The 12,734-nt window shown below is 41.7% G+C and overlaps 1 protein-coding gene across 2 annotated transcripts in view; it reads right to left on the reverse strand.

The window, feature by feature from the left end:
* LOC131684694 (B-cell receptor CD22) overlaps positions 1–12,734 on the reverse strand; it is a 1,114,748-nt gene that overhangs the window by 522,217 nt on the left and 579,797 nt on the right. For both annotated transcript variants that reach the window (XM_058967793.1, XM_058967794.1), the window contains exons 7-8: positions 9,080–9,283; positions 8,851–9,002 (exon numbers count right to left, since the gene is read on the reverse strand). In XM_058967793.1, coding sequence (XP_058823776.1) covers positions 8,851–9,002; positions 9,080–9,283 — 356 coding nt within the window. The remainder of the gene's footprint in view (positions 1–8,850; positions 9,003–9,079; positions 9,284–12,734) is intronic.

Below are 12,734 nucleotides of genomic sequence, written 5' to 3' on the forward strand. Positions count from 1 at the left end.
AGCTATGGTTTTCGAGATAATTACGAAGCTTGAACAATAGAATTTGGGTGTGCATGAAAACCTGCTTTATCGATACAGAATTCGACTATGTCGATAAAACAGATTTATATGCACACTTAACTTATATTGATCAAGCTTCGTTATTATCTCGAAAACCATAGAGGAGTCATACAAGAAATGGTTATTGATTAATTAATTTTTTAGAGTGTATTCTTGAAAACAAGGGATGATTCCGATTGTCGTAATGATTGATTTGAACAGACAACACGATCTGCGAACTGTTGCATTTATCAGTTTAACTTGCATTTAATTATGGACTCTATCATTGTGCAAAAAAAAATACGATAAACTAACGATTCCTTGAATCCTAGCACGAAAAATATGTTCGAGAAAAAATACATTTTTGAATGGTAATGATATTTAACGACCCGTTCAACTCGGAATATAATAACGTTGGAACTACGAATATAATAGATGCTATCATTAATACCATTCACGGTATCATTGATTTATGATAGGTTTCTACGATAGGGGTAACAATCAATGAAAAGTTCTTAATAATAACAAAAATGATTTTTGGTAAAGTTTTTGCATGATTCCAATCTATTCGGGTTGACTCTTACTTGCGAATATTATTTTTTTTTCACAACAACTTTGTTACACCTTTCTTAACTGTTATATGTTCGGTTCTCATATCAATTTGAGAATTTACAGTATCTGGAATTCATCGAGGCTTTCCAAGATTGGTGTACGCACCGGCCAAGTAAAACCGACTGTAAACACCCCCTTGTGATGACAACATAGAAGACATCGAACAAACACCACACCGGTTGCAGTTAGTCAGCGGGACTTAAAACTAAAGACTCTAATCAAAGACTGCATATCAAGAATACTGGCAACTCTGTCCAGAGACACTAACAGCAACGCCACTTGCGGATAAAGGTGGTACTTTCCATAGTGATGCACACACATATACACTTTTACATTAAGCTTCCTACCTTCATACGATAGAGGTGCTGTAACCTCTGTCGCTTCTCGTTTGTATGGGGGAAGGAAAGAGATATCAGTCTTATTAATGTGTAGTCTTCGCTCTAATTCAAAATTTGTTAATGAGAAGCATAAATTTTTAAGACATTTTTTTCATTACGTCCAATCTGCAATTGAAAGTCCTTTTTTGCGCTTTCTCTTCCGATTATTACTGCAAAACAATAATTTTTTTTTAACATTTATCAGTATGTTTCGAAAGACCAATGTTTTTGCTAGCTTATTATGCAAATATTTGAAGGGAAATCAAAAAAGTGACCAAGTAATTCGCGGAAGAGAAAGTAAACAAAGAGAGTCTCTCTTTTGTAGATTGGGCCTATTGAAAAAAAGTCTTCAAATTGAACTCATAGTAAATTGCGAAACAAGAGGATAATTTTTGTAGAAATTGTGTGAAAAGAGTCGTTTTGGAAGCTGATTGAAATAAATATTGCGACGGAGGAAGTAAAACCGGAAGATTTCGGATCGGTAGAAGATTCGGAAGATGCTAGAGAAAGATAACCTGAAATAGAAGAGATTGGAGTGGGAGGGAAAAACTTTAAATTTTTGAGTTCACTTGTAGCCCAAAGGAGCTGCTTCGAGATTTTGTTTTTGCGTTTTAGGCACATCCGAAAATTTTCGCAAATTTTTAACCCCTAATCCCGATAATCCTGAACATTCAGGCTACCATTGTGCGTCCGGGTAATAACAAAACGAACATGGTGTGTTGGGATCATTGTCAGCGATGGTACCATATCGGTTGGGCTGCTGTTACCGGTGATGTGCGTAACGTCTCATAGAACTACCAGGATTGCGAAGAGAAGTTAGAGAGCTAGAGAAGTACAAATACAGCTCGAAGCGGAAAAGAAGAGAGAGAAGGCGGAAATGAAACGGGTGAAGACTTTGCATCGGAGGCGGCTGGAGATACAGCAGTTGTTTGAAATTCGCCAGCGCCTGGAACGGGAAAAGCAAGCGAGTTCGAGTACGAGAAGGAGCTAATGGAGAAAAAACTTGCGGAAGAATAGGACCACCAGAAGAAATTCGACGAGATGTGGACGAAAATGGAGGATAAGCTGCTGCTGTTGAAGCTGAAGCGGAGCAAGGATACTGGTAGCGGTACAATGCAGAAAGTCGATGCTTAAAGTGTGGATAAAGATGACTCAATGGAAAAGAAGCAAAAGAAGACGAAGCCGGAAAATATTCCACCAGGAAGAACAGAGCCCGACAAGAAAAAGTCGGGCAAAGAAAAGCCTGGACATGTAGATCTGGCTGTAGTGACTCTTGCTGATATTCGAGGAGCCTACTGCCCAAGCAACACTTGCAACATGCAATGGCCGCGGTTGGTTGCATAACCATAAACTTTTGCTGGTGCGCTTTTTTAGTTGCTAAATCAGTTGAATAATGGTTTATGTACGCTTCTTTGCAACGAATTTTGTTGTAGAAACTGCTAGTCAACAAGCGGTGCTGCTTGGGTGTAAGCATTCAACACCGAAAGTGGATGACAAGCATGCAAGAAAGCTAGTACGAGGTCCGCCGACACTGCCAGAAAGTTTCCTGATCGGTTGAGACAAAAATTAAACGTCTTTTGGCCACTCGGAAGGCCCAAGGAAGAAGGACAGTGGTAGCAGTAAAATATTGAAGAAAATGGAAGACGTTTCGGAGTCTGAGAGTGGAAATAGCTTTGAAGAAAAATCTTCGTAAGAGGAGAACGACAGCGGCGAAGCAGAAGAGAGTTTGGAGAGGAAGAAAGTAGCACCGAGGAGGAGGAATATAGTTTCGAAGCGGAAGGAAGTGACGAAAGCAAGGAAAATACCTTCGACGAAGTGGAGGACCGAAGACAGTCTCGACGTAGAGACGGAGAGATGCAGAGATGAAGAAGCCATCACCAGAAACATACGAAGACCCAGTAGCCCTCGCGCGAGTTCCTTTCCAAAATATTGTCTACCTTTGCTGGCAAGCTGGAGGAATGGCCAATGTTCATAAGCAGTCATGAGACGTCGACGTATACCTGCGGGTTTTCTAATCTCAAAAACTTAGCGTGACTGCAAGAATGCCTGAGTGGAGGGGAATTGGAAGCGGTTAGAAGTCGATTTCTGTTACCCAAAGCGGTTCCGAAGATCATTGAAACTTTATGGATGTTGTTTGGACTCCCTGAGAATTTCAGCACGCTCATAGCATAGCGAAGAATAGAAGTCAAAGTCCACCGGCTAAGAAAAGAAAACTGCGACAGATTTGTGGCAGAATCGACCACAAAATAAAAACCTGTTTTAATCCACCTAGCGGTGCAATTGTGCCTTTCTCATTTCTCTAAACTATGGCACGGAGGCTTTTTATGTTCAACATAATTGTGGAAATGTCCATTACATTCTTAGTACACTTTGCACTTATACACAATGGCATGCCAGCCACGAACTTGATGAGCTACGTGTCGACGGTGAAACACTTGAAACAAAAAAATATCATACTCCATTAGCCTAATCAGCATTAGATCAATGTTATCTGCTTGCTAACTCATTTTGTCATGCGGGGATGGGTATGTGAGGAGGGCGAAAGTCCCATGAACGAACGACTCCCCAGCTTAAATTGGTATGCTTTGTAATATAGTGGTGGTTTAAAGATGATGGGGTTGAAAGGGAGGGGTATGAGGTGGTGGTCTGAGGCGTGATTTAAGGAGATTTTTAAAGGAGGGGAGTGAACAGTAGAGGGGGAGTGTAACCCCTCTCCGTAAACCATCAACTACGCCCCTGTTAAAATCCAGAAACCTTAAGCGAGTCGAAATTAGGTTGACGTTTTTCAGAGTGATTGCATAACCTTTCTATATGAGAAAGGCAAAAATGTGCAAAATCCAAAAAAGTGAATCTTCGTCAAATTTTTTTCGTGTTTGCATCAAATCTCGACGTTTTATGCACCTTGAATACATTTAGCATCAAAAATAAAAATTCTATTTTTATTTTTTCCTGTAGCTTTTATGAGAAATTTCTGTGTGGCCGCACTCTGAAACCCGTAATTCCGGAACCAGAATTCCGATCGATCCAAAATTCAATAGCAGTCGATGGGAAGGTTGCACCTTTCATTTGAGACTAAGTTTGGGCAAATCGGTCCAGCCATCTCTGAGAAAAATGAGTGACATTATTTGACACATACGCACATACATACACACACACATACACACACACATACACACACATACACACACACACATACACACACATACATACACACACACACATACAGACTTTTTCCGATCTCGACGAACTGAGTCGAATGGGATATGACACTCGGCCCTCCGGGCCGGGATTAGGTTGACGTTTTTCAGAGTGATTGCATAACCTTTCTATATGAGAAAGGCAAAAACCGTGAAGCGTTTCGTCGATTTCGTCTAGCCGACCGTCGGGATGCGGTGCGAAAGATGGCGGTTTTACCAGGTGTGCCTGAACGAACCCGAACGCCCGATGCAAGCTAAACTTACGTTGTAATGTTGACTCATGTAAAGAGCTACACTACGCGTTACTCTATTCAGCCGTATCCGTAATCGGTTCGAACTGCAACATGCACGCCGTCCAAACGAGGCCTTCCGTCATATTCCGCATGAAGCCTGTCACGCTGTATAATAGAAATTGCACAGTGGATACGATCGCATTTTTGAATGAAGAATCATCGTACACGCTGGTGGAGAAATCGTCAATGAACATTCTGGGAGTTCAAGGTGTGACTCAACCAAGTTGGAGTTGGAGTCACAACTCGAGAAGGACTCTCAAAGAGTAGACCTCGTAGCATCTCGGCACGAGAATCAAAGCAACGTTTTCCGCTGAAAGATGCACACACGGTGGAGCTGGTAAAGGAGCTCACTAATCTCCATGGCTTACTAGTCACCGAATTTCAGCAAGCAGCTCCCAAGATTCCAATTGGGCTCAATGATGTACACTTGCATTCATCGATCGAATCACGAATGGATCGATCAGAAGAACCGATAGCGGTTAGGTCGAAGCTTGGCTAGACTGTCCACCGGACGATGGACATACACACCTCGGACGTGGGATTAGTCGGACGCCATGGAGGCAGTGCTGTGTCCAATAAAGAGCTTCATGACCTGCTGAGAAGCAACTATACGGAGGAGCAGTCAAGGGCCTTGCTTCCTGAATCGAGAGAAGACAGGAGAGCGAACGCGCCGACAGCTTCCCTATGGCATCTGAGTAGGAACCTTGAATTGTAGAACATAGTTCGTTGGTATGATTGACGAGTATTTAGGAAAGGGATACGCACATAAAGCTACGTCGGCGAAATTGCACGCGTTCGACAGCAGTATGGTTTGGTACATGCCTTTGAAAATTGTGAGCGTGTAGAAAGAAGAAGCATCATTTGGTTTGGGATGCCAGAGCAGAAGTGAAAGGAGTATCGTTGATCTCGAAGCTGCTAAAGGGTCCGGATATGTTAACCGCAATACCAGCGGTGGTCTGTAGATTCCGTGAGCGAATCAACGGATTCGGTGCAGATATAAAGGTCCGCGAGGCGGATCAGCGCGTGCTAAGTTTGCTGTTCCGGAATACTCCCGAAGCGATCCTAGAGGTCTACCTAATCGCAGCTCGCCATGATCTGCACGTCTACGATTATTTCGACAGCGGAGATACCGTCGATGAAGCAGTAGGGTGAGTGAAAGACGTTCGCTTCGTTCATTCCAAAGGCAGATTTGAACTGCGAAGTTGGGTGTCGAACCCTGAAGAGCTCTTTCAGGCCATGGGGAAGCCGCAAACAGACTAGTGCGTACGTTGCAGTGAGGCCAAGGAAACCTAGTCTGGAGCCCTGCCAGCGACGAGTTCTTGTTTCCCATCGAACTGAGGGACGATCTTGCGCCGTACATAGCAAGCAAGCGGCTGTCGGTGAAAAGAAGCGTGATAAGCTGCATCATGAACTTCTTTGACCTGCTAGAACTACTGTCTGTTTTCACCTTCTAGAGAAAATTTTTAATCCAGGAGCTGTTGTGTAGTGGATGCCATTGGGACCAACAAATAGCTGGAGAGGGTGCGCTGAGAAATGGAATCAGTGGGTTGCAAGGCTTCCGGATGTTGAAAATGTCCGAATTCCCCTGTATTACCTCCACGGCGGACGTAACTTGGACTTCAGTAGCGTTCAAATTCGTCGAAGGCGCATACGATGCGGCAGCGTATCTTTGGATTGAGACGGTTGACGGTCCGATGTGTTTGCTGGTGATGGCAAGATCGAAGGGCGCACTGCTGAAGCATCTCTCGATTCCTCGTCTGTAACTGCAAGCAGCAGTATTGGGCCCAGACTGGCGAATTCCGTCGTCGTTGTGCTTTGAGTAAAAGCAGCGGTACTTCCGGAATTATTCGAAGACTGTGCTATGTTCAGCCTTACAAAGCTGCGATGGGTTTTGATTAAGTTCAACATGGCAGACGCTATGGCGAAGTGGAACAAAAAGTGTTCTGATGGGCTATGGCTTCGAGGCCAGGGTTTCCTGTATTTTCCGGAAGAAAAATAGCAAGAGGAATGTAAAAGGCAAAGATATGTGGGCATGCTTGCTTTTCCACGACATCAGAATAACGGAGCAAATCGTGGATTCTCAGCGGTTTTCTCGATGGAAGGTGTTAGTTCGGACAGTAGCGTGCGTCTACGAATTTGTGTCAAAAGAAAGCGAGAGGATCTGAAGACCGAAGCGATTCCGACGACTACGAAAGTGAAATGCTACGTGAAGCGGAATGTAGCGGCAAATACGTCGTCGCTGACTTCAGAAGAGTACCAGGCAGCGGAGGCGGATCTCTGGAGATCAGCACAAGCAGACAGACTTCCTGAGGAGATAAAGGTGCTTAAGCTTGTGCGACCACCCCTGGCTGCTACTCCGTTATCGATCTGGACTAGCTGAAGTTGCACAGGGAATAAGTAGATAATTATGCTTGGGAGTAGCGAAACATCTTTCAATGTGCAACTTCTGGTAATCCTAAAGTGTTTATTGATCAATACCGGTGCCGGCCAGGCTCGAACGTAGATTGCGGAAGGAAAGGAAAGGAATGGTTAGTCCGATACTTGCTTTTGCTAGAGGCCGTATATACTACTGCGCACTCCACAAGTATCACAGGAGGAGGATATTTTTGTTAGTAAGAGTATAGAAGTTGGATCTACTTCTTCTTTACCGACGTCATAGAGGTGACTCCACTATCAGGGCTAGATGTCGATCCATCAACTAATGGTCCGGGGATCACCGGCTTTACTTCCCTTCCGAAGGAAGACAGATTTCCGGACGAGATAAAGGTGCTGAAGAAGAACTGAGAGCTGCCGTACGAAGAGCGATCTCAACTAGATAAAGATAGCAATCTATACAGCATGAGTCCTTTCCTAGATGAACAGAATGTGCTTAGAATGGAAAGAAGAGCCACTCGAGGATCATCGTTGCCATTCGAGTTTAGATTTCCGATCATCCTGCCGAAAAGGCATCCAATAACATCGATATCAACAAGTAGCACATGGTAACACAGAAACCGCCGCAACGAAATTTGGCAATGTTTTCGCGTGCGGCAGAAGCGTTCATAGACTCAACAACCCGATGGAACTTTAATCCGCTCAGCGCACCGCAAATGGGTGGGGCTTCGGGGCGGCTGGTAGGTTCTCTCAAGACAGCGTTGACCGTGATCGTCGATGGAAGAGCGATGAACGACGAAGTACTGCTGACTGTACTCGCAAAAGCTGCGTATCTAATTAATTCGCGCTCTCTGACGTACAGACCGCTGGAGCCAGAACTGGAAGAAGCATTAACACTGAATCATTTAATTCGTAGCGTTGACGTGATTTTCGTAGAAAATGTCGTGCTTTCGACGAACGAAGCTGCAGCTTTGCGCGACCGTTTCAAGCGCTTCCAATTGTTAGCGGACAGACTGTGGATTCGGTGGGTTTCCGAATGCTAGCCGTAGATAAATCAGCGGACGAAGTGTCATACGGAGACATTTCTACTAGCGAGTGGTGATCTGATGTACATCACAGACGAAACGATACGAAAGAGCTGGGTTCGTGGTAGCGTTCTCAAAGTCTACAGCAGAACGGACGGTAGAATCAGGCAAGCTCTGGTGAAGACGTCGAGAGATGAGTTTAGGCGGCCAGTTACGAAGTTTGTGGTATTTCAAGTGCAGGATCGTAAATCTGGTTCGGCCAAGGAGACTTTGCCAAAGTTACAGGGAGGAGCCCCGTGTATGCACCACCCAAGTACAACGGACTGCAAGTACCCCCCTTTGTGATGACAACGTACAAGACATCGAGCAAACATCACACCGGTTGCTGACAGTCGGTGGGACTTAAAACTATACACTCTAATGCAACATTTGTGAATAAAAAAACAGAAATTGAGTTCATAGCAGATTGCGAAAAAAGAAAGATAGATTTTGAATGAATTGTAGGAAGAGTTTTTTAAGAAACTGATTGAAAAAAATAGTGCAACGGAGGAAATAATGCTAATTTGTTACTATTCCAACGGAGGAAATAAAATTGCAGGATTTCGGATTGGTAGAAGATTTGAAAGATGCTAGCGAGGGAGGGAAAAATTATTAATTGTCGATCTGACTTGTAGTCCAAAAGATCTGTTTCGAGATTTGGTTTTTGCGTTTAAGACACATCCGGACAATTAGTTTGATAAAAATGTATGATATCATTGTTCTACGTAGCCTAAATAAAACTAAGTAATTTGAATTGGTTTCGGTCAAACCAGTATCTACGATCGGAGAAAGACGATTAAACGATGAATTCCTAATGAACTTGTACTCTAATCCTAGCGCCGTCATGCACAGTGGTGTGACGCTTTAATTTCATGTACTACTAAACAATACTCACCGTTTGGTTGGTCGTCGTCAGCTGCTCGCCGTCTTTCCACCAGGTGATTTTCGCTGGCGGTCTCGACCCACTGGACTGGCACTGGATAATGTATCGCCGGTCGGACGAGAGCGGCGTGCTACCGTTGACGATTTCCACCACCAGAGGTCGCACTGTAATTAACCACCGACAAAAGCAGGCGACATTAGTTTCTGCAGAATTGCATCAATCGGCATAATTGCATACTTACACCGTAACTCTATCGTCACATTGCTCGTCACGTTTCGCTTGTAGAAATTACTCGCCTGGCAGCTGTATACATTGTGCTGATGATCGCGCGATAAATTTCGTACCACCAGCTTACTACTGAGCGTCGCTTCGTGGGAGTACTCCATCATTGTGCTGGGCAGAGTCTTCCCGTTGCTTGACCAGGTAATTTTGGGCGTCGGGATACCTGCGGGCGGTAAATATTTGGTTAATTATGCACACGCTTTGAGCAAGTTGGAGTTCTGGAGCCTTGGCAGATTGAAATTAATTGATACAGTAAATACAATTGAGTTGGCAAACATGGTGAACCTTTCGGTTATCCAAAAGCACAGTTGATGGAAATGTATGTATACAAAGGGGAAATTTAGTATTGAATAACGAAATTGGTTCGCTTAAACTGTCCAAAGTTCAAAACATCACCCAACATAGTCGTTTTTTATCAGAATAACTTATTTCGTCCGCCGCAACACCCAACACACCTGCAACTACCCGTCACTGAATAGGTAAAGTGCTACACGGACCACATAAATATTTAAACTGACGAAACTTTCCAAGGTTGTTCAGCGCAGCATGAAATCCGAACAACTGGAGCATGGTGAAATCATGCATATTTAAAGCGACTTTCGCCTTGAATTACACCATGCGAGCGCATGACAAAAAGACCGACCGGGAGCACTTTTTAATGAAGAAATATCGTTAACAGGATCGATTGCGTGTTAAACTTTGCTCGAGCATCGAAAGGTCCGCTGGTAGCGAAGCAGAAAATCGTTCCACCGACGACGACGGTGTGGTACATCTGCTTGGGAGTTCTGGAGTAATTTGGGAAAAGGGCCTAAACATCATGTGGTAAAATAAACTTTAAACTTAAGTTCAAAATGATTGGAGCGACTTTCCCACATAACCAAATGTTTTCATTCAATAATGAAAACGTTTGGTGATAATAATTAGTAACAATATTTTGAAAGCAAAAGTTACGCGCGTGAATGTTATTTTTAGTTCGTTGATTTTTGAATTTTAACAGCAAAATGATTTTGCAAACTACCAGTATTTATTACAAATCCTTTTCTACTCTCTATATTATAATCTGAATGGACTGAATATGATTTTGTACAATTCGACAAAATGAGCTTTTGGGGTAAGACCGAAACACTCTTTAAAAATTAGTGAAATAAGACTCGAGTCATAGATGCATCTCAAAACGAAACGGAAAAGCATCATCTAACATGAATATCTGATTTTCTTGTAAAGAAAAATCTTCAATGATCATTGGATCGATGATAATAAGGCTGCCGAAAAATGAAAACCCGAATAGAGTAGCTTACTACGCCACTTCGTTTAAAAATTGGTCCTTAAAGTCCATTTTGACAGCTGGCTTTTAAGCCATTATCATAAATTACTCCGAGAATCGTGCTTTTTTTCTCCCTACATTGTAATCACTAATTTATGCGTGGAGTCCATGTGAACCGTTCTTTTGGATTTTAGGTCGAAGGATGGTGGTTTGTTCGATATTCGAGGTGATTGTACCGCCACATCGTTTTCGGTTTCAGTAATATCGGCGGGATGTTTAACACGCGACAGTATGAGAATCGAACGGTTTCTTTTTATGACATAATTCTGAGTACGTGTTATGGCTGCAATTGATGGCGATGAGAGGCAACTTGAAATGTTTTAGGATAGGCAACTTTAAGTTGAAAAGTTTTGGTGTTATAGTTTGTCTTTAATTTTTTAAATTTTTTAAAGCAAAAATGCAATATTGATTGCAACAGAAAAATTAAAGAGATTTGTACAAGATATGACCATTGATGCGTTAAAATCGAGCAAGTTTAGTAGCCAAACAACAACAAGCTAACAAGCTTGAAGTTTGTATGGGAGTTTTCGGCAAATTACATGAAGAAAATCAACTGGCGGTATTTTCAGCGCTAGGTGCTACTGTATGCATAAGATTATCACAGCAAGGAAAATAAGGAAGATAAGTTTGTTAGCATCAATTTTGTAGAAAACTTCAAGTCAGCTTTGTTAGGAGACCCGATTTTATCAGTACCCGGTTTTATCAGCCCCCGATTTTATCAGCTTCCTCTTAAAATTTGATAGTTGGTAGTTTGATGGGATCTAGCAGACGAACCAAGCTGAATTCGAATAAATCCTTTTTTGGGCCTATATTTCTTATCTTAGAGATCCGAATTATGCAAAAATGAAAATATTATTTTTTTTTTAATTTTGCGCTCTCAGACCCTCTTAAGAGGAACTTGAAGTAAATAATCAGAAAAGCTTGCGAGGCTATATCTAAAGAACAAAGAAGAATATTTTAAGAGCTTCGGTTTATTAAAAAGACAGAAAAATATATGTCCTGATTTTATTTATGTTTATCAGCTTAAAATTCGCCAAGGGGCTGATAAAAATGGGTCTTTACTGTAGTTATTCATCTTTCAACGAAATAATGGCTGAGTTAGATCGTCACGTCTTCGATTTAAATATTACATCGCACAAAATTAAATAACTATAATCTAAATATAATTATTTTTAATTTGAAAGACTCTTTACTTATACTAAAATCAAAAAGAGGGTAAACGCCGTTGAAGAGCTTGCACAACCAGCGTCTATGGGAATCTATGTTGTATGTAAGCAAGTCAAAGATGAAGAGTCGTTGCAGAAAATTTTCGTAGCGTAGGGAGATTGATGAGAGCACAGCGACACTATTTAGAAGTTTTCACAGAGAAAAACATTTTCTTGTTTGAAGTGTTTCATGATTTTCATTTTTGTATCTCACATGAATTGGATACTTGGCGTAGAGCCAACCGTTTATTTTGATATTAATTCTTCAAAAGGGCTAATGATATTTTTGTAAACAAGCTTATTTCGCTCATTATCCCACTGCCAAGTTGAATTTCTTAAAAAATATACATGAATCAATACCATTACCCGATCAGAATGAAATAACAAGTTTATAACAGAATGCAATTTTCGTAACAAATTGTGTTATAAATTAGGTCTCGTTAGTAGTTAAAATAACAGGAAACTATAACAAGTAACAACGTGAGTTATATTTTTGAAATCTTTTTGTTATGTGTTTCTGACCGGGTACCGTTGGTAGAATCAATTTCAAATGTTTTTTGTGTTGAAATTATAACAAATTAAGAGAATTCGGCAAAACAAAAGTTTGTTTACAAATCTTATTAGCCCTATTCAAAAGTTGACATGGATTTGTTTTATTGAATCATGAGTGCTTTGGGCGCCATTTTTAATGATACGATTACCAAGGGCTGCCCTCTTTCGGCACGAAGCACTGATTCTGCCATGAATTCGGTAGGAACCATAAAGGGTAGCTCACGTGGCTGCAAAAGCGGTGATCGGAGTCTTCTGCATGCATGCCACAGAATACCAACGACGCTCTGTAACCTTATTCGACTGCAGTTACTGATTTTGAATAGTGGAATTAGCAAACCAGTGATAATGATACAAGTACCTCTCCGCTTCATAACATACCCTAAAGTTACCTTTTACGCTCATACTGCACTTTTTCAGTCTTCAACTTATTTTTAACTTACTCCAAGTTTTGAGAATTTACAACTGAGTTAAACTTTAACAAATTATTCCTATTATTCATTCATATTCAAAACAGGGGCGGCGAAACACTTTAC

The sequence above is a fragment of the Topomyia yanbarensis genome, chromosome 2 (assembly GCF_030247195.1).
Source record: "Topomyia yanbarensis strain Yona2022 chromosome 2, ASM3024719v1, whole genome shotgun sequence".
NCBI classification, from domain to species: domain Eukaryota; kingdom Metazoa; phylum Arthropoda; class Insecta; order Diptera; family Culicidae; genus Topomyia; species Topomyia yanbarensis.